The sequence below is a fragment of the Planococcus citri genome, chromosome 1 (assembly GCF_950023065.1).
Source record: "Planococcus citri chromosome 1, ihPlaCitr1.1, whole genome shotgun sequence".
Taxonomy (NCBI): Eukaryota; Metazoa; Arthropoda; class Insecta; order Hemiptera; family Pseudococcidae; genus Planococcus; species Planococcus citri.
Genome location: NC_088677.1, coordinates 6,890,282 through 6,913,840, shown reverse-complemented (window position 1 = coordinate 6,913,840; position 23,559 = coordinate 6,890,282). Strand labels below are relative to the sequence as shown.

Here is a 23,559-nt window from a genome sequence, read left to right as displayed (position 1 = left end):
ACTCATTTGATTTCTGCGTTAATTCATGAATAAATCTGAATAACAATTTCGCACATATCGAATTCAAACCACCAACCACCGCATATACCAGGTTGAATGCACTTGGTATTTTGAATTTTTTTTTTTTTTTTCAACACATCTACCAGCCAAAATCCCATTGTACATCGTACAGCATAAACACGTTTTTCTCATTACAGCCTCATTTCGTGAACCTTTTTTCAACCACACAACGCACAGCACTTGAATGGCGAAACGAATAAGCAAAAAGGTAGCACGTACCGTGATAATTTAGCATAACAAAACAAAACGAGCCACACTGGTTGGTAATTTTTGGTGTTCCGAAATGTTGAAAATATGAATTTTTTTACTCTTGTAAGTGTTGTAATGTGCATAAAGAGAGACTAGAGAGACTACGTAAGTAAAGTGAGAAAGAAGAGCATGCGGCTATTACAAGTTTTACCCTGCATTGGCACTTGTGTAGTGCCCAAAGTTGCGCTGCCTTCGCCCTTCACCCCTTTTACGAGCTGCTTCTCCTTCTCTCTGCACTCTGCAGCCAGCTGCTACAATATATCGATTTTCCGCCTGTTCTTATACTACACATACTATAGACACACTCCACTTCTAACCCTCTCGTCCCTGTATAATATTCTTCTGAAACAGATGATTTGCATTAATTCTGTCCCTGCCTGTCTGAGTGTGTGTGTGTGCGCTGTGTGTACCTTTAGTATGTATGTAGCTTTCAATTCAGCTCGCGAGGTATTCGTCGAGCCGAGCAGCGGAGCAGCCGGTGGGGTGATGGTATTTATTTGAAAAAACGAGTACAGATTCATTTAATATTAATGACTTCATCAAGGTAATTCCCATTTCGCGTGTGTTGCGTATTTCTATGTATATATCCATGTGAAAAACCTATCTATGGTGGTTTTTCAATTTTTTTTCCTCCTCCCAAATAGGCAACCAGATTGTACTCAAATTTTTCTCAAAAAAAAGTAACTTTAGTAGCCGAAAAAGCTGGAAAAAGTAATTGGAAAAAAATCATCGAAATTCGAATGAAACCAATCTTTAAAAAATTCATAAACCAAAAATGTGTTGAAGTACTGAAAAAAATTGCAAAATTGAAAAAAGAGGGGGGAGTTCATCGAAATAAGGAGGAACGAAATTTAATCTAATTCAAAATCATTTCAAAAAATTAAATAATATAAGAATACCAATTGTAAAATTGCAGAAATTTTGACATGAGCGAGCATTTGATGCAAAAAATTATTCGAGTATTATGAAAAAATAAGCAATAATTGTAAAAAATTCCATAAACATGAGAAGAATCATTTTTAGAACGAAAAACTTATTTAGATCAAAGGTAAAGGGCGAAGGGGGCTAGCTTTTAATCCAAATTTGGGAAAATAGTGATTTGTGAAAATCATTTTGAAAATTCGAAGTATGAAAAAATGTACCACGTTTCAAAAAGAATAAAAATCCTCAAATTCGCGAGAAACATACATCAAAACCTGGAGAAAATTGACACTCATTTCAAAAAAGAAAAAAAAGGAAAAATTGCGATAAAATTATTGAAATTGAGAGAAAATGACCAAAACGAGAAGCAGAGAAAAGATCAAGATCTGGAGAGTTGAAAAACATCCTGAGAATAAAACTCAAGAACGAAATTCAAAATGAAAAAAATTCTCCAAAAGTTCAGAAGTTCTGCCAAAATTAAAAAAGTTGAAAAATATAACGAGGATTACAGAATAAAAATTCGATTAAAAGTAGAAAATAAAAATTAAAACAAAGAAAACTAACGAAAATTTACGATAAAATTGGGGAAAATTCACAAAAGTTTGGGCTTAAAAGAAAACATGAAAATTCGAGGAAAATTGTCAAAAAATTGAGAAATAGAATCAACGCGAATTCTAAAGAACGAAACGTGAAAAAAAATTAAGAGAGCTCCAAAAAAATTCAAAATAAAATCATCGAGACTCGAAGACCCAAAAAAATCTGTAAAAAGGATCACGATAAAATTGCGGAAACTTCACAAAAAATTAGGCTAAAAAAACACGAAAATTCGGGAAAAATCGTCGAAAAATTGGGAAACAGAATCTAAGAAAAAAAAATCAAGAAAGCTATAGAAAATTCAAAATAAAAATAACCAAGTCTTGTAGACCAAAAAAAATCTTTAAAAATTGTCGGGCATAAATATGACAATAGGAGTAACTGCCCCCCCCCCCCCGTCGATCCTCCGGGACAACTTTTTTCTTAAAAGGGACATCCTAAGGAACATTTTAAAGCAAACTTGTCCAAAAAAAGTTTGCCTTACTCACAAAATGGCGGCCATTTTGATTGACAGGTCAGCCGAAGTCGCAGATTTTGCGTTTTAACATAGGACTTGCACGAACTTTTTCAAACTTGACAAAGGTAGATCGAAAGATCATGCAAAAATTTATCAGCTGTCAAAATTTCAAGTGCTAAAGTGCATTTTTCGATTTTTGGTGAATTTTTGAAAATTGAATTTAGGCCAAGAATGAGGGAAAAAATCAAAATTTTACCAAATTGACCAAGAAAGCTGAAATTTGGGATATACCCTATTTTCGACATGCCAAATCGATTGGAAACGGTTTCAACTCGTTTTGAGCAGTTCTTGAGCCTCCAGCAGATTTTTGAAACTCGAAATTCCCACAAAATTCCATCAAATTGGAGTTGTAAAGCTAAAATTTATTCTAAGAACTAATTTCAATACGCTACGAAGTACTGCAGGTGAATTTCAAGTCGTTTTGGAGCCTCCAGCAGATTTTTGAAACTTTAAATTTTCACAAAATTTCATCGAATGGAGATGGAAAGCTGAAATTTACTCAACACTCTAATTTTAACACCCTCTGAAGACGACTTCAGGTGGGTTCAAGTCATTTTAAGGCCTCCAGCGACTTTTTCGAAAATTACTGGAGCCTCCAGTAGGTTTTCGAAACTTGAAATTTCTCCAACATTCATTTATCAAATGGAGTTGGCAAGCTGAAATTTACTTCGCAGACTACATGGTGGTTTCAAATGGTTTTGAAGCTTCCAGCTACTTTTAGGAAATTTCAATTTTCCAAAAAAAACGTCATACAACCTTTCAAAAAGTTGCTGGAGGCTCCAAAACGTCTTGAAATTCACCAGCAGTCAACTTCGAACCGTATTGAAATTAGTTTGCAGAATGAATTTCGACTCTCCATCTCAGTTTGATAAAATTTTGGGGAAATTTCAAGTTTCGAAAATCTACTGGAGGCTCCAGTTCAAAAAAGTCGTTGGAGGCTCTAAAATGACTTGAAACCCACCAAAAGTCGTTTTCAAATGGTGTTGAAATTGGAGTGTAAATTTCAGCTTTCCATCTCCATTCGATGAAATTTTGTAAAAATTTAAAGATTCAAAAATCTGCTGGAGGCTTCAGGAATTTTCAAAAAGTCGCTGGAGGCTCCAAAACGACTTAAAATTCACCTGCAGTACTTCGTAGCGTATTGAAATTAGTTTTTAGAATAAATTTTAGCTTTACAACTCTGATTTGATGGAATTTTGTGGGAATTTCGAGTTTCAAAAATCTGCTGGAGGCTCCAGAACTGCTCAAAACGGGTTGAAACCGTTTCCAATCGACTTAGCATGTCGAAAATAGGGTATATCCCAAATTTCAGCTTTCTTGGTCAATTTGGTAAGATTTTGATTTTTTCCCTCATTTTTGGCCTAAAAATTCGATTTTCAAAAATTCACCAAAAATCGAAAAACGCACTTTAGCACTTGAAATTTTGACAGGTGGTGAATTTTTGCATGATCTTTCGATCTGCATTTGTAAAGTTTGAAAAAGTTCGTGCAAGTTCTATGTTGAAACGCAAAATCTGCGATTTCGGCTGACCTGCCAATCAAAATGGCCGCCATTTTGTAAGTAAGGCCAACTTTTTTTTGGGAAGGGAAAATAGTCGAAAAATTGGGAACCAGAATCTACGAGAATTCAAAAGAACAAAACGTGGAAAAAAAATCAGGAAAGCTCCAAAAAATTTCGAAATAAAACCATCGAACCTTGAACTCCCCTCCCCCCCCCAAAAAAAAACTCAAAAAGTAAAAAGTCTGTAAAAAAGGGAATTCCACAAAAATCTGAGCAAAAAAAAATACTAAAATTTGACGCAAAATTAGAAGAAAATCTTATCAAAATCACGAAAATTCGAGAAAAAAGGTTTCACTAAAATTAAGAACAAAAATTTTAGCCAGAAAAACCAATGGATAAAATTCAAAATAAAATCATGTTAGAGATGAAAATGGAAAACTCTCGAAAATTCACTTCAGAAAAGAACCCTGAAAATTCAGTATCGAGAACTCACGAGAACTAAAAGTATAAATTGGGGAAAAAATTAAAAAATAGAAAAAAAAACTTGAGAAAAACCATCGAAAAATTTCCAGAAAAATTCGAGACGATTCCAGAGAGAAAAAGTATATTTTAACTTGAAGAAAAAAGGGGAGAGAGGGGAGAGGAGGGGAAATGAATGAGGAATCAACGAATAAAAGATATCAAGATGCAGAAAAAAATCCACCCCAGAAGGTGAAAATGAAAAAAAAATACAAATTCATCAAATCTTGAAGAAGCTCCCTTCCCTTTCTAAAAAAAAAGGTCAAAATTTAAAGGAGATTGTACTTAACTAAATATAGAAAGAAGAAAAATTACGATTTCACAAAGAATGTAAGCGAAAAAATCACTGGCTTTTCTAAAGCACGAGACTCAAAAAAAAATGACTGTTAAAATAAAAAATAATTCAGTCAAAATTAAGGCAAAAAAATGACCATAATTTAGAATAATCAATCAATCAGTATATATTATTTATTTCCAAAAATATTTCGAAATTACAAAATATCCCCCCCCCCCCCCCAATAACTAGGTGAATCGTAAAAATTTAAAGTTTAAAATCTATCAAAACTGGAAAAACTTTGCCATAATTTGAAGATTAAAAAAATGGAAATTTTGGGAAAATCGTCGAAAACTAAAAAAAGTGAACTCGCTAAAATTCAAAAGAATAGACCCCTCAAAATTGGGAAACATCTTTAAAAAATTCAAAAGAAAAATCACCAAATCGAGGGAAAAGAAAACTCACAAAATTTTTAAAAAGTCGTCGAAAAAAATAAGGAGAAATTCCGACTAAAATTTGTTCAATAAAATCGGACAAGCTTAAGGGGAAATTTTTATGAGAAAATCTCCAGAACTCGAGGTGATAAAATTCAGCAAAAATTCAGGCGAAAAAAAATTACTAAAATTCAAGATGTAAAAATCGATCAAAACAGGAACAAATCCACTAAAAACTATCGAGAAATTTGAAAAAAACACTTGTTAAAGTTGGGAAAAATCTAAGAAAATTTTAAAAGAAAAAAATCATCAAATCTGGAAAAATAAAATCAATTGTAAGAACCAAAGCAATCATCTTTGATTCCATCACAGCCTCGTTCTCACAGCTCCCTTCATCTCTCGATAAATCAAAAAATACGAATACGAGAACACGACGAGGATAAGGAAGACGTGACGAATGTTTCTATAAATTAATCACCGTACGTGTTTTCTTTTCTACATTGCAGTCATATGGTGCACTCTCTCAATCTCTCATATTCTCATCATCACATCCCCATCATACGTAATAATGATACAAATAACACAACAAATAGTTATACATCTGTAACACAATCTTAATGATTTCGTTTGTTTCGTCATCATCGTCGACTAATTTACCAAGTTTTTTCCCCCGTTTTATCTTTATCGTCTCTGTTCGCCTGTTCGCCTGTTCGGTATGCCCATGCCCTGAAGATAAACACATCCAACCAAACCATCTTTATACCATAGTGCTTCTTTATAGCCAGCAGGTTGCTAAGTTTAAATAGCGAAATTGCTTTTTGTCATTATGAGAGACGAGATGAGAGAGTTTTTTTTTCAGCTCGTGTATTTTTTTTTTTCAAAAAAGATGTTCTTTTCTTCTCCGCTTATTCGAATGCGTTTACATTACCGAGTGAATAAAAACGGGGTAATTTAGTTTAACTCTAAAAGGATTCCTCCCCTTTTTGCTGCTTTTTCTTCTGCACAGTTTATACTCGCAAAATCAATTAAAAACTTTCGAATTAATCCCAGCTTTGTTGCGACGACGACGATAAAGAATGGCAACCTGAAGGCTGAAGGGCCGCTATAATAAGGAGATGTTCGAGTTGAAAATGTATTTCATCGATGGAAACATTTACTTAGTTGCGAGTTGTCATATTTTGCAAATAGGTACCTATTTTACGTATGAAAAATAAACATTCGAATTCGAATCGATGAAATGAAAGTGATTAATTGGGGATTAAGTATGATTTTAATGACGTGAAGAAGATGAAATAAAATAAGATCAAGACCAAGACCAAGACCAAGGAGGGGGAAAGAGACTTCTAAAAAATTCAGTTTCCTGAAATTATCACTCCAAAAAATTGTTCAGGTAAAGTGGCAGAGAAAAAAAAATTTCTAAACCGCAAAACGATAAATTGAAAGAGCATACAAAATACATCACGAGACAAAATTTCAAACGTTGAAGTGAATTTTTCGATTTTTGGTGAATTTTTAAAAATCAAATTTAGGCCAAAAATGAGAAAAAAATCTAAATTTCACTAAATTGACTTGGAAATCTGAAATTTGATTTTTACCCTATTTTCGACCCCTCGACTCGATTAGAAACGATTTCAACCCCTTTTGAGTAGTTCTGAAGCCTCCAGTAGATTTTTAAAAACAGAAATTCTCTAAAAATTTTACTCAACGAAGTTGGAAGGCTAAATTTGATTTATACCTGATAATTGCAAACTGCTGAGTCGATTGGAGGTGGTTTCAAATCGTTCTGGAGCCTCCAGCCATATTTTGGGGATTCTAGATTTTCAAAAAGTGTCGTAGAAATAGTCTAAATTGAATAAATTGATACGTAGAAGGAGGTTAGAGAGTCTCTTATGGCGAAAATTCAAATTTTATTCCCCCTCTCCCCCCCCCCCCATTAAGCTGAATTGTTCCGTCGGATGAGTTTTTAGGACTAAAAAATTAATGTAGCTGTATATGTATAACGAGAGAACTTTCTGAGCTCACAAACTCGAATCTTCGAATTGAACGAAACCAAGGTACATCAATAGGACATGTCCAATTGTCCACCCCCCCCCCCCCAGACCCAAAATTTCATGTCTTCAAACTCGCTTTTGGATTTTTGGACGAATTTGTCAAAAAATCTGTTTCAGGGACCATTTTCAAACTTTTTCATGAAATTTAAAGTCAAACTTTTCTGATTAAAGGAACTAATGAGAATGATTTTTTTAACATCAAGACTTCCATCCTTCGTTTGGGTCATTCTGAAGTGTCCAAATTTTTTTAAATTTTCTACAGAAATATTGAATATAACTTCGAAGGAGTCAAAAATCAACTTTAGCACCTCCTGTAACTTTGGATGGTGCTCATTGGGCACCCTCTCGACCCCTCCAGGTGGTCATCGTGAAGTTCCTGGAGTGTGAGCTCAAAAGTGAATTTTTGTCCAATTTTTACAATTTCAAAATGAATGAAAAAAAATTTGAAAACTCGCTGGAAGCTTTGAAAAAGTCAAATTGCGATTATTTTCGAGTCGAGTGATCTTGTCGACACATCAGAAAATGTACGAGTATTTTCAAAAAAACTACTCATTATGCTTAAATTTTTTTCGAAAATTTGATTTCTCTTAATTTTTTTGGAGTTTATAAATTGGTGAAAACTTCACTTTTATTTCGCTTGAACCACTTAAAATGGTCGAGAGGTTGTTCAATAAGCATGGAGCAAAGTTATAGATGCTGAAGTTCATTTTTTGACCCTTTCAGAGCGATTCGAAATTTCTGGAAGAAATTAAAAAATCGCTGGAGGCTCCAGAATGGGTTAAAATTAATAGATACTTGTTAATGTATGAGAGTTGTAAAAATATTCACATTAGTTCACTTTGCTCCATGAATAAGTTCAAAAATCCGTACTCAAAACAGTTTTTTTCAAATTTTTTTCAATTTTCAAAAACTCGCCAAAAATCAAAAAATAAACTTTTGGACTTGATATTTCAGTGACGAGAGCTTTGGAACATAAATTGGAGCCTTCAGACAAACTGAGGGGGAGAAGAGGTTCGACGCCCAGAACATTTTGACTTAAAAACTGAGATTTGCTCGAAAAGCTAATCATACAGAATAATTCTGACCTCAAAGAACCCATTTGAAGGGATTTATGCACATAAAATTTGTTTAAGAACAGCGAAAATTCGTCTGGTTTGATGATTTTTTCGACTGAGAAATGGAAAATCTGACGAAAGTGAAGATATTTGAAACCCTCAAAAAAAAGAGGAGCGGAAGTAAAGGTTTAAAATGCTTCAAAATCTCAAAAAGAGACATCGAAACTCTCCTATTCTGTCAAAACTCAAATTAGAGTATTTAGATGAGGGGGGGGCAGGGTCAGAGATGATGAAAATTTCCAAAATTAAGCACATCGATGAGGCTCTTATTCTGAAGTTTTACTTTCTGGAGTTTCCAACCCTCTAAAGTTATTGGATTTTATTGGAAAATAATTTTTTTTTCTTTTTTTCTCTTCCCTCAACATCCCCAAATCCAAAAAAAGTTGCATCAAGAACACCTAAAACTTAAAAAAAAATCTAATTTACCCAAAAAAATGTTATTATAGAGTCAGAATTCTTCTAAAATGATACGTTTCTCAAGAAAAGACCGAACACATCCACAAGCTATTTAAATCCTCGATATATGAATCTCCCCCCCCCCTCCCACCTCCTATGAAAAGAATTGAAAAGGCTTTTTAAAAAACGAGAACACGAATTCATAAATTTTATCATAAAAAAATTAGTTTTTGGTTGAAATGAGCCAATTTAGCAATTAAGAGCAATGAAATTCTAAAAAATTCTCCTATCGAGAGTAATTTTTCACCATCGCTTTCATTTTTGAATTTTGACAAATAAGTGAAAAAATCGATAAAAAAATTTTTCGAGCATTTTAAACGAAAAATTAATTTTTGAAAATTTGTGGGTTTTTGTTCATAGTCACGATAACAGTGACCCTCCATCCCTTCCTCTTCATAAATTAGGGATTAGTGTTTATGATTTTTCAAATATTTCTTCGGTATCATGAAGAAGAAGAAAAAACTAAAAAATGAAAATAATGCTTAAAATTGAGTACCTAAGTATCTCAATAGAAAAAAAAAACATAATTTTTGATTATTTTGTTTTGATGGTCTTGTTTAGTTATAATGGCAGTGACCAGCCTCCCTCCTCACCTCACCTTTGGGATTCGTTAATGACTTTTTCACATTTATTTGAAAATGTGAAGAAGAAAAAAATTAAAAAATTAAAATAAAAATAAAATGCCTAAAAAATTTCGAAATTTGGACTTGTAATAAAAACTTTGCATTTTAGAAGCATGATTTTTATTATCATTTTTTTTAATTCAGGAAATTCCAATCGAATCAAAAAATTAATAAAATTTACATCGAACAATTTTTTTAAAATCAGAAAAAATTGGAAATCAAACTTGGACTACTACTTTTGAGGGTGACGGGGGGGGGGGGGGGTGAAAATCCTGAAATTTGAAACTTCTCAAATCGAAAATAAAAAAATTTAAAAATTTTGGTGAATTTGAGCAAATTTGTTTTTGTTAATCATTATTTTTCTACTTTAAGTAAATTCATTTGCATCATTTTTTTTGGAAACTTCAATTTTACTTTGAATATTGAGAACATTTTTATAAATAAACCAATCAAAAAGCTCCAAAAGTAAAGTTTTCAAGTGATTTTCTACTTGAAATAGTGGAATGCTTCGAGATTTTCATCGCAGCTTTGGCTCAGTGCTAAAATTTATCCAGCCCCTCTCCCAAGTTGACAATACACTCGAAAAATTAAAGAATAATTTTAGAAATTCATCTTCCTCGCTCTCTTCCCCCTCAAAAAGGTATTTTCAAAATTTTAGAATCCCTTCCTCCCTCCTACAAAATTTCTCAAGTAGTTTTTAAGGAAACACGAGAACGATACACAATTTCAAATCGTCACAATTGACTCAGTTTCACTGAAATGAGCCTTTTTACAGTTTTTTGAAACCACGTTCGAATTAATTTTCAATTTTATGAAGTAAAACGATTTTTCAACAAAAAATGCAGCTTTTTTGAACCAAAATGCCTAATTTTTTCGATTCTCAACGTCCTCCTTTGTTAAACTTAGAACTATGTACTTAATCACTCGAACGACTTGCAGAAGTTTCGAAATACTTTGTAGGAAATTCAAGAATTTTACACATGGGTTTGTTTTAATGAGCTTCAAAAGGTGGGTGGAAGGGTGGGAAGCAGGAGGGCCAAGGGGTCCAAAAATGGACTCGAATGATTAAAATTTATGTATTTTACCAGCTGATAATTCAAAAACATTACAGACAAAGTAGCGACAGGTAGAATAGTCTGAAACTTTCGAAAAAGTGCCCTCCGAACATTCTCAGCATTTAAGACTTCCTTTATGAATTTCATGCAGCACCCCCCCCCTCCATTTTTCTAATTTGTTCCCAAAAAACTCATCGTATTGGTTTCAGAGTTTCGAGCAAAATTAAATAAATTTATTCACCATTTTGAATACTTTTTCGAAAACCTGACTCGTACAAAAATTCAAAAACAATTTCAATTCTGCCTCATTATTTTCGAAACATAAAAATCGACGAATCTGATAGTCCGCATATGACAATAGGAGTAATTGCACCCCCCCCCCCATCCTCCTGGACAATATTTCTCTTAAAGGGGACATCCTAAGGAACATTTTAAAGCAAACTTGCCAAAAAAAAAGTTGGCCTTACTTACAAAATGGCGGCCATTTTGATTGACAGGTCAGCCGAAATCGCAGATTTTGCGTTTTAATATAGGACTTGCACGAACTTTTTCAAACTTTACAGAGGTAGATCGAAAGATCATGCAAAAATTTATCACCTGCCAAAATTTCAAGTGCTAAAGTGCGTTTTTCGATTTTTGGTGAATTTTTGAAAATCGAATTTAGACCAAAAATGAGGAAAAAAATCAAAATTTTACCAAATTGACCAAAAAAACTGAAATTTGGGATACACCCTATTTTCGACATGCCAAATCGATTGGAAACGGTTTCAACTAGTTTTGAGCAGTTCTGGAGCCTCCAGCAGATTTTTGAAACTCGAAATTCCCACAAAATTCCATCAAATTGGAGTTGTAAAGCTAACATTTATTCTAAAAACTAATTTCAATACGCTACGAAATACTGCAGGTGGATTTCAAGTCGTTTCGGATCCTCCAGCGACTTTTTGAAAATTCCTGAAGCCTCCAGCAGATTTTTGAAACTTGAAATTTTCACAACAAATGGAGATGGAAAGCTGAAATTTACTCTACACTCCAATTTTAACACCTTCTGAAAACGACTTCTGGTGGATTTCAAGTCATTTTAGAGTATCCAACGACTTTTTTGAAAATTACTGGAGCCTCCAGTAGATTTTTGAAACTTGAAATTTCCCCAAAATGTCATCAAACTAAGATGGAGAGTCGAAATTCATTCATGCAAACTATGATAATTTCAATACGCTACGAAGTTGACTGCTGGTGAATTTCAAGTCGTTTTGGAGCCTCCAGCGACTTTTTGAAAGGTTATATGACGTTTTTTTGGAAAATTGAAATTTCCTAAAAGTAGCTGGAAGCTTCAAAACCATTTGAAACCACCATGTAGTCTGCGAAGTAAATTTCAGCTGGCCAACTCCATTTGATAAATTAATGTTGGGGAAATTTCAAGTTTCAAAAATCTACTGGAGGCTCCAGTAATTTTCAAAAAGACGCTGGAGGATCCAAAACGACTTGAAATTCACCTGCAATACTTCGTAGCGTATTGAAATTGGTTTTTAGAATAAATTTTAGCTTTTCAACTCCAATTTGATGGAATTTTGTGGGAATTTCGAGTTTCAAAAATCTGCTGGAGGCTCCAGAACTGCTCAAAACGAGTTGAAACCGTTTCCAATCGATTTGGCATGTCGAAAATAGGGTGTATCCCAAATTTCAGCTTTTTTGGTCAATTTGGTAAAATTTTGATTTTTTTCCTCATTTTTGGCCTAAATTCGATTTTCAAAAATTCACCAAAAATCGAAAAACGCACTTTAGCACTTGAAATTTTGGCAGGTGATAAATTTTTGCATCATCTTTCGATCTACCTCTGTAAAGTTTGAAAAAATTCGTGCAAGTCCTATATTAAAACGCAAAATCTGCGATTTCGGCTGACCTGTCAATCAAAATGGCCGCCATTTTGTAAGTAAGGCCAACTTTTTTTTTTGGCAAGTTTGCTTTAAAATGTTCCTTAGGATGCCCCCTTTAAGAAAAATATTGTCCCGGAGGATCGTCGGGGGGGGGGTGCAATTACTCCTATTGTCATGTGCCGGACTATGAAGGGGAAAAAATCCAACCACCAAAATAAAAAACACCACGAAATTACACCTTCTATTACTTCGACAATTTTCGAGGAAAACACCGCAGAAAAATGACTCATTATAAAGCCTCATTTCATTTCAAAAAACAATACATCCGCATTGTTTACATTACGCTACACTATAAGTATGTACATCGATTATTGATTTTTTTCTCATCCCATAAAACAACAATAACAACCCATTTCACCATTTTAACCCCCTCGGATGATGTAATAAAATTAAAAAATTATAAAATCCGATGAAAATCCGACCATAGGAAAAAAAAACCAAACGATCGCATCATCCTGAGAAAATTTCACTACACGAATATGACTCATTACGAAAAGAAACCAAAACCACCCTCACCCCTCTGTGTGAATTTCTTAGAACCGAAGCTCTCTTGGTACGATAACACATTCACATTACATTGGTACCTATAGGTGTATTAAAAGAAGCTATATTCGAATCATCCCTATTTCTTTCTCGGGGATAAACGACTAAAAAATATATACCTAAGCAGGAAAAGAGCAAGAAAGTTTCCTCGTTCGTTTTATTATTAGGTTGCCTTTACAGAGTTTGCTTCCTTTATAATACATATAAAATGCGAATAATAAAAGCATAGGTAAAATATAATAAATTGAAAGACATTTTATACAGATAGGTAGGTATTCTGATAAATGCAACGCGTAAAAGCGAGTGATTTTTCCCTTTCTTTTTTTTTCTTTTTCTTTTTTGGTTTATCGACGAATTGAATTGAATTTCTTCTAGTTCCTTGTTCCTTATTTCTTTTATGTAAGTAGGTAGCTTGCGAAAGAGAATATTAAATATTCTCAGCTCGATCCGAATGTAAAATAGTTCAAGGGGAAAATTTGAGAAATTTTGGGCTCATTTTAAGACGTATTTGGTACGAAAGAACTAATTATTCGTGGTGATAAATTTTTTACACAACTTGAAAACGAACGATGAGGCATCGAACACGTCATGCTTCGTGAAACTTTCAACCGCACATGTCATATCGAGTGACTTTGAATTCTTCTTTAATAAGCAAATTATTTATAACTCGAGTTAGTTAGTTTCGAACAAAAATGCCAATTAATAATGAAAATCTAAAGAATACAATGGTGCAAATTGGGTAAGTATTTTTTACATTCATTATCGCCGGAATTTTTTCATTTTCGAACCAAAATTGAAATTTTCATCGATAATGATTTTTTTCTCAAAAAAATGGCCCAATTTTGATTAAAAAAATTGAGACAAAAAATGAACTCAAGAAACACTCGACATATCAAGCAATCAAAATACCCATCATAAGAGTAAAAAAATAATACCCAAACTTACCGAAATATTATACGAAGACGAAAGAGTTGAAAAATGGTTTTAAAAAAAATGAAAAACAACAAAACTATCTTCTAGCACAATATACAACAAATCGAATACAACGAACGCGTGGTGAATTATGTTTCGAGTGCGGGAGAGAAACCGCGTGCTGATTCGAAAAACTTGCGAGAGACTGTGTACTCGTAACGTATACGAGTAAGTAAAAAAAAAAGGGGTAAACCGGCAAAAGGCGGCTCGGATGGGATGCTCTGATTTGCGCTGGCTTCAGTTCGGTTGAGTTGAGTCGAGTCAGAAATACGGGAAAAGTTTCTACTACAGCGAGGACGGCGACCGTAGCCGAGTAGAATCGAGCGCGGGAGACCGAGATGTGCTCGTGGAGTTGTGCAAGTCGATCGATCTCCGGCAAACGACGATGGTATGGTAAAGGAAAGAAGGCAAAGGCGAGCTCTTCGACGAACGAGCCGCAGAACAAGGTGGGTAGGAGTAGTACTACGGAAAAACGGCGGCGGTTGGACCGGACAGGTGAAAATTACCCAGCATCACATTCGCCGTTGGCGCGTTCGAGTCGTAATGTTCTTCCCCTTTGGAGAGAGCTCGAGCGCGCGCAACCGCATCGTCAAAAAACCATAGACCCTTTGGAGTTTAGCTCTCACACTCTATGTATATACGATACAACCTTACGAGTATAGGTACCTAGTCGCTCGTCGTAGTAGTATAATTTCGGACAGATTTTCCCATTGCTTTTCCTTTCTTTTCCTTTCCTTTCCTTTCCTTTCAATTTCTATACGTGGTTTTTTCCCATTCCTGCCTCTCTCTCGCAACTCTATAGCCAGGTAGGTAGGCAGGTAGGCAGTTATAGGCAATGAGCAGGTAGGTAGGTTTTTTTAAAGGTCGACGTCGACTCGATTTTATGATCATTACGCGTAATTTACGTCTTATATACTAGTTCTTATGCCTCTAGAGCTGTACGAGTGTACGAGTGACGATGGTAGCGGAGCAACAATTTTCGTACTCGTATATTCGTGCAATGGGGAGTGAATACGTTTTTGGGTGAGGTTTGGTCGCGTGAATGGGTAGCGAACACGAGAATGAGTTTGATGATTTTGGAACGAGAGTATGGTGGGTCCGAGTCAGCTCAAAGGGTACAGGTAGCAGGTAGCAGGTAGCTGGATAATGAATACCTCTCTTCTGCGGCTTGGTATTGGATTTGTTCCAACATGATAATGATTTTGGTTGCTTGAGTCCTAAAACACGATGACCCAAAAGCATTATCAATAGAGATTGCATTCTCTTTCATGTAGGTATACGAAAGATAAGATTAGAGTATGATTATAATTAAGTACAACATGAAAAAAGTGTCCAATTTTCCAGAAAAATGGTTTTTACCAATTTTTTCCACTTTTGGTCTTTTGCAGACCCTTTTCTTTTTGCTACTTCAGGTAAATGACTAAATAATTTGGTAAATTTGAAAAATTATTAATAAGTACCTAATTTACTTAATAAGTTGTCACAATTCTCCAAAATTACCAAAAATTTACTAAAATTATCGTAATTTACCAACATTACCATAATTTACCAAAATTATCGTAGAATTACTGCAAAAACTAAAACTTCCCGAAATTTGCTTAAAATAACCATAATTTACCATAAATCCTGTTAATTACCAAAAATTACTGTAATTTACTAAAATGATTAACAAAATTACCAGTAATTTACTAAAATTATTACAGTATAATTAATCATAATTAACACATTTTATCAAAAACGCTGTAAATTTCAAAATTCCTGTAATTTACCAAAAATTGCAGTGAATAATCAAAATTACTGTAATTGACCAAAAATTACTGTAGTTTACCAAAATTTACAGTACTTTCCAGAACTGTCATAATTTACCAAAAAATGGGGCAATTTTCCAAAATTACTGTAAATTACTAATATATACTGTAATTTACACAAAATTACTGTAATTATTTACACAAAATTACTGTAATTTACACAAGATTACTGTAATTTACACAAGATTACTGTAATTTACACAAGATTACTGTAATTTACACAAAATTACTGTAATTTACACAAAATTACTGTAATTTACACAAAATTACTGTAATTTACACAAAATTACTGTAATTTACACAAAATTACTGTAATTTACACAAAATTACTGTAATTTACACAAAATTACTCTAATATACTGAAATTAACATAATTTTTCATAATTGCTAAAAAATTCAAAATTTCTATAATTTACCAAAAATTGCGGCAATTTACAAAGATTACTGTAAATTACTAAAAATTACTAAAAATTACCATAATTTACCAAAGTTATCAAAAATTTACTAAAATAACTGTAATTTACCTTGATTGCCGTAATTCACTAAAAATACCATAATTCACCAAAATTACCGTACCTAACCCGAAATTACTGTAATTTACCTAAATTACCATAATTTACCAAAATTTTTGTAATTCACCAACTTAACCATAATTTACCAAAATCACGGTAATTCGCCAAAATTGCTGTATCTAATTCACCAAAATTACCGTAATTTACTAAAATTTTTTATAAAATTACTGCAAAATAAAAAGCCCTAACTTGCCAACATTTGCTTAAAATACCCATAATTTACCAATACACCATAAATACTGTTAATTACCAAAAATTACTGTAATTTACCAAAATGAATACCAAAATTACCAGTAATTTACTAAAATTACCGTGTTTGATAAAATTATCTTTACATGATAACAAAATCACTGTAATTTAACAAGATCACCATAATAATTTAATTACCAAAATTACCATAGTTCATAATTTACTAAAAATGAATATTGCAATTTACAGTATAAACTATAGTAATATACCAAAATGACCAAAATTATTCACCAAAGTTGCCGTAATTCTCCAAAATGACTGTTTTTTTTTTAAAACTAAAATTACAATAAATTACCATAATTAACATAGTCAACCAAAGTCCACTGTAAAATCCCAAGATTACCCTAATTTGTGAAAAATTGCAATAATTTACCAAAATTTCTGTAAATTACCAAAAAATTGTATAATTTACCAAGAATTGTTGTATGTGAGCAAAAACACCATTATTTACTGAAGTTGCCATAAATTTCTCCAAAATTACAAATATTACCGTAAATTACCAAAACTGCAGTATTTATTCAAAATTACTGTAATAAATTGCCAAAAAAAATTACAATTTGCCAAATTGTAATTTACCAAAATTACCATTATTTACCAAGGTTGCCATAAATTTCTCCAAAATTACCAATATTACCATAAATTATCAAATCTGCAGTAATTTACCAATAATTACAGTAATTTACCCAAACTACCCAACATTACAGTTTTTCCCCAGAATCAGAATAATTGACCCAAGACAAGGGAATTCTACTCAAAATTACAGTAATTTACCCAAAATTACATTACCTTATCAAAATTGCTGTAAATTTCAAAATTCCTGTAATTTACCAAAAATTGCAGTAAATAATCAGAATAATAACTAATCGACCAAAAATTACTGCGAATGTACCAAAGTTTACAGTTGTTTCTAAAGCTGTCATAATTTATCAAAAAAACACAGTAAGTAAATTGACAAAAAAATTTACAATTTACCAAATTGTAATTTACCCAAAATACCCAAACATACAGTTTTTTCCCCTAGATTAAAATAAAATTTACCCAAAACAACGGAATTCTACTCAAAATTACAGTAATTTACCCAAAATTACGTTACTCAATCAAAATTGCCATAAATTTCAAAATTCCTGTAATTTACCAAAAATTGCAGTGAATAATCAAAATAACTAATTGACCAAAAATTACTGTAATTTATCAAAGTTTACAGTTATTTCTGAAGCTGTCATAATTTATCAAAAAAACGCAGCAATTTTCCAAAATTACTGTAAATTACTAAAAATATGGTAGTTTACCAAAAATTGCGGTGAAAGATCAAAATAACTGTATTGACCAAAAATTACTGTAATTTTCCAAAAATAGGAGTGATTTTCCAAAATTACAGCAATTTACCCAAAATTACAGTTATTTACCCAAAATTGCGTTACCCCATCAAAATTGCTGTAAATTTTAAAATTCCGTAATTTACCAAAAATTGCGGTGAATAATCAAACTAACTGTAATTGACCAAAAATTACTGTAATTGACCAAGAATTACTGTAATTGACCAATAATTACTGTAATTTTCTAAAAATAGGAGTGATTTTCCAAAATTACTGTAAATTAATCAAACATGCTTTAGTTTACCCGGAATTACAGTAATTTTCCCGAAAAATATTACAGTTCCTTATCATAATTAACACAATTTATCAGAATCTCCATAAATTTCCAAATTCCAGTAATTTACCAAAATTGACAATAATGTCCAGAAATGTCATAATTTACCAAAAGGCAGTAATTTTTCAAAATTACTAAAAAATTCTGTTATTTACTCAAAATTACAGCAATTTATCCGAAATAAAATTCCATAATTTACCCTAAAATTCCATAATTTACCCAAAATTACCGTAATTTACCCTAAAAATTACCGTAATTTAACAAAAAAAAACGTTCTGTAATTTATCCAAAAAAAAACTTACCATAATTTAACCAAATAAAAATTACCGTAAGTTGACCAAAAAAAAAATTACCGTAATTTAACCAAAAAAAATACCGTAATTCAACCAAAATTACCATAATTTACCCAAAATTACCGTAATTTACCCAAAATTACCGTAATTTACCCAAAATTACCGTAATTTACCCAAAATTACCGTAATTTACCCCAAATTACCGTAATTCACCAAAAATTACCATACTTTACCCAGAATTACAGTAATTTACATGATTTTTTAAAATTAATAAAAATTTTGAAATTTATATAATTTATCAAAAATTGCAGTGATTTACCAAACTTACTGTAAATTACCTGAAATTATCGTAATTTACCAAAATTGACAATAATGTCCAGAAATGTCATAATTTACCAAAAAGCAGTAATTTTTCAAAATTACTAAAAAATTCTGTAATTCACTCAAAATTACAGCAATTTATCCAAAATTAAATTACCATAATTTACCCAAAATTACCGTAATTTACCCCAAAATTACCGTAATTTACCCAAAATTACCGTAATTTACCCAAAATTACTGTAACTTATCCTAAATAATGTAATTTACCCAAAATTGCCGTAATTTAACAAAAAAAAAACGTTCTGTAATTTAACCAAAAAAAACTTACTGTAATTTAACCAAAATTACCGTAATTTATCCAAAATTACCGTAATTTACCCAAAATTACTGTAATTTAACCAAAATTACCGTAATTTACCTAAAATTACCGTAATTTACCCAGAATTACCGTAATTTACATGATTTTTTAAAATTGTTGAAAATTTTGAAGTTTCTATAATTTATCATAAATTGCAGTGATCCACCAAAATTACTGTAAATTACCCGAAATTACCGTAATTTACCAAAATTATTATGCATTATACAAAATTATTGTAAACTGTTATCAATTATTACAATTTATCAAATAAGTATTACCCCAAAATAACTAAAAATGTCTGTAATTCAATAAACATTACCGTAATTTACCAAATCTTACTGTAATTTACCATAAAAAAACCAGTAATTTACTGAAAATGACTCGTATTTTACTTAAAGTTAACGGTAATTCGCCAAAAATTGCCAGGAATTTAGGTATTTAATTTAAATCTGGTAAATTTTAAATTTTTTCCCCAAGTTTTGATCTTTTATACCATAAGGTCGAACCATGGAAGCAAAATTTCTTTTTGATGTTCCCAATTTAAATTAATTTTTCAATAATTTTCAATTGGAAAATAAGTATACTTTTTCAAAGTGAAATTCAAAATGAACCTATTTGGTAATAGGGAACAACAAAATTCTAAAACATCTTCCCATCGAGTACAAATATCAGTGTTGAGAAGAGGCGGGATAAATGTTGGTATTTAATGGAGACCTCTTCTTGTTATAATTTTAACAAACCAAATTTCGAAATCTTATTTCAACATCTGTGCAGGTGGGTACAAGAGCTTTCAGTTATGATCAAAATTTGAAAATTGGGTCCCACGATTTTGATCAGTTCGTGGTTTCCTTCTCACATTCGGATAGAAGGAAAATTGCTATAAGTGGACATCCAAGGGCCCTTTGAGACAAATGAGATGGTTTTTTTCAGCAACCACAGTTTTTTATCACAATGCCCAACTTTAGAGTCTGATTGCTCTGTACTGCTGAAACTTGAAGAAAATATGTTTGCCATGTTTTAAATGTAATTGAGAGTAGTTTTGAAAACATTTTTTCCAAGTTGATTTTTGAAATCATGCCAAATTTCGTCGTTGTAAATTAAAACTTTGAAAAAAATCTATGTATGAGTGGAAATTTTAAAGATATTTACAGATTACACTCATTAAGTTTTCGTTATTGGATTTACAAAATCATGAGGGTTGAGAGGGAGGCGAGCAAAGCTGCACATTGCACAAGTATTGTGTGACATATCACTTCATACAATTTTTATTCGTTTTTGGAAAAGGAAGTCGATATTCAAACTCGCTTGAGAACCACTTCAACTTTTCGTTTCGGATTTGAAAAAATTATGTCAAAGTGGCCCAAAAATTGATGAAAAAATACAATTTTTTCTCTTCAAGAATCTCATCATAATATGAATGACCAATTGTCTATTCAATAAAGTCTCAGAATTCAATGAAATAAAATAAAAAGTATAAGGTAAAAAGTGCACTGTATTTATTTTCATATCAAGTACAAGAAGTACATAAAGTAATTTTTGCAGAACAAATATTGTAGGTTGTAGGTATTCATTTACAGTAGCTTACTCGTACATTTACAAGCATCCACATCTTTCACCACCAATGGGGAACGGGAAAGGTTGAGGCAAAGGAAGAACTACCGGAGGTGGACGGATTATTGGTCTGGGAGCAATATGCGATTTTTGATTGGGCGGCAGAAGAGCCAAGATGATATTCGGGATGGTCACCGATTGTCTTTGAGGTTCCCGGACTCGAATGGGCACTGGTTGAGGTACTGGTAAGAATGAAATAGGAGGCGAAATGGGACCGCAGCCGCCACCGAATCCACCAACAAATTCTCGGCCAAATCCACCGCCGACGAATTCTCGGCCAAATCCACCTTCGAAGCCTTCACAGCCGCATCCACCACCAGGGGATGGTTTAGCCGAAGCTAAGTTCAATGTCTGTAAAACCAATATAGAAATGTGTAATATTAAGTACATATTTCTTTAGAACACCGGTATTAATTTTGACTATGAAAATATAATGTATTAAAATATGTATATTTTGTTCTTGTTCTTACCTGTAGGCAGAAAACGGTGGCGAAGACGAAAGCAATATTCATTTTGAAAGCCATTGTTATTAGGTAGGTACGTTAGAAGAGGTTTTCTTAGAATTGAAAACGGTTCAACAAGTAACAATATTCAACTAATAGTAGTGAAACTGGAAGACCGAGAGAACTGAATGATTTTTTCCACTCTGCGGAGCCTATTTATATGAAAAAAACCGACCAATTGTATCTTTAATACGTGATGTTTCGGGTGATTGAACTACCCTATCGGAGACTATACGTCAATATTATTTTTTTTCTTTATCAAGGTATACTGCTTGAAGATATACACGGAATTGATTCGATTAATTTGGATTTCAAGTCGAGTACATGTAACTATAATTATTACCTATGGACTGAAGAACATTTTTCGATTTTTGGCGAATTTTTGAAAATCAAATTTAGGCCAAAAATGAGGAAAAAAACAAAATTTTACCAAATGGACGAAGAAAGCTGTAATGTGAGATGAGCTCTATTTTCAGTCTGCCAAATCAATCGAAAACGATTTCAAACCATTTTGAGCATCTTCTGGAGCCTCCAGCAGGGTTTTGAAACTTTGAATAATTACCACAAAATTTCATCAAATCGACTGCTGGTGGGTTCAAGTCATTTTGTAGCTTCCAGCGGCTTTTTGAAAGTTCTTGGAGCCTCCAGTAGATTTTTGAAAATTGAAATTACCACAAAATTTCACCAAATGTAGCCAAGTATGCACTTTTGGGCAGTTACAACTGAATCAAAAAATCACTCAAAATTAAAAATAAATTTCCAGTCAAAATTTTAAATGCTTTGTGAATTTCAAGAAGAATTGTTGAAAATCAAAATTGAAAAAAAAAGATCAAAAATTTACCAAACTGACCTAGGAGGTTGAAAAATGGTATAAATCCTATTTTCGACACCCCAAATCGATTGGAAACAGTTTAGAACCACTTTGAGCAGTTCTGAAGCCTTCAGTAGATTTTTGAGAGTTGAAATTTTCACAAAATTTTATTCCAATAAGTTGAAGAGTTCAAATTTACTTTATACTGTATTTTCAACATGCTGACGAATCGATTTGAGGTGGTTTCCAGTTGTTCTGCAGTATCCAGTCATATTATGGAAATTCCAAGTTTTAAAAAAGTATGGTAACAAAAATCGTCCAAATTGGTAAGTAACAAGCACTAATCACATTGATACGTGCACAGTTAATTTGAACGACTTTTAAGACACATTTTTTAAAAATCTGGAATTTCCAAAAATTCTCCGGAGACTCCAAAACAACTCAAAATCACCTCCAATGGAATCAAAACGTTGAAATCAGGAGAATAATGTAAATGTTAGCTGTTATTCAACTTCATTGGGTAACATTTTGTAGAAATTCCAACATTCAAATATCTGCTGGAGGCTCCAGAGCTGCTCAAAATCGTTCGAAATCGTTTGTAAACGATTCCACTGGTCAAAAATAAGATACATACCAAATTTAGGCTTTCTAAATCAATTTGGTAACATTTTGATTTTTTCCTATTTTCGACCCAAATTTTTTGATTTCCAAAATTTCATCAAAAATCAAAAACGTTGCTTTAACAACTTAAAATTTTAGCAAGTGATGCAGCTTTTCAAGTAAAATTGGTAGAAATTTTGTTTTTTCGCCATTTTTGGTTCAAATTTGATTTTTAAAAATTTACTAAAAATTTAAAACGTTGTTTGAACATCTTAAAATTTTAACAAGTGATGCAGCTTTCTTATAGTAAAATAGGTAAAATTTTGATTTTTTACCATTTTTGACCCAAATTTGATTTTTAAAAATTCATTAGAAATCAAAAAATTCAATTAAACACCTAAACTTTTAGCAGGTGCTGCTGCTTCCCAAGTCAAATTGGTAAAATTTTAATAAGCAGGTATTTTCCCATTTTTGGCCCAAATTTTTTGATTTTCAAAAATTTATCAAAAATCCAAAAATTTAGTTTAACAACCGAAATTTTAGAGGGTGATGCTCCCTTCTATGTGAAATTGATAAAATTTTGGTTTTTTTCCATTTTGGGCCCAAATTTAAAGTTCAAAAATTTATCAAAAATCAAAAAATTTACTCCAACTTCTGAAATTTTAGAAGGTGAAGCAGCATTTCGAGTCAATTTGGTGAAATTTAGATTTTTTCACTATTTTGACCCAAATTTGATTTTCAAAAATTCATCAAAAATCAAAAAATGTAATCAAAACCAGAAATATTAGCAGGTCACGCAGCTTTCCAAGCCAATTAGGTAAAAATTTCAATTTTTCCCATTTTTGACCAAAACTTGATCAAAAAATTCACTCCAACGTCAGAAATTCTGGCAGATGAAGCGCAGCATTCCAAGTCAATTTGGTGGAATTTAGATTTTTTCTCAATTTTGACCCAAAGATTTTCAAA

At 32.3% G+C, this 23,559-nt stretch overlaps 2 protein-coding genes across 2 annotated transcripts in view; both read right to left on the bottom strand.

Moving 5' to 3' along the window:
- LOC135846217 (forkhead box protein J1-A-like) overlaps positions 1 to 14,297 on the bottom strand; it is a 55,641-nt gene extending 41,344 nt beyond the window's left edge. The window contains exon 1 of the mRNA XM_065365192.1: positions 13,791 to 14,297. The gene's annotated coding sequence lies outside the window, so the exon portion shown is untranslated. The remainder of the gene's footprint in view (positions 1 to 13,790) is intronic.
- Positions 14,298 to 20,542: 6,245 nt separating this feature from the next.
- LOC135846210 (uncharacterized) lies at positions 20,543 to 21,329 on the bottom strand. Its single transcript, XM_065365181.1, has 2 exons — positions 21,150 to 21,329; positions 20,543 to 21,030 (listed from the first exon to the last, which is right to left on the bottom strand). The coding sequence occupies exons 1-2, from the start codon at positions 21,201 to 21,203 to the stop codon at positions 20,662 to 20,664; spliced, it is 423 nt and encodes a 140-aa protein (XP_065221253.1). The 5' UTR covers positions 21,204 to 21,329; the 3' UTR covers positions 20,543 to 20,661.
- Positions 21,330 to 23,559: the final 2,230 nt, after the last annotated feature.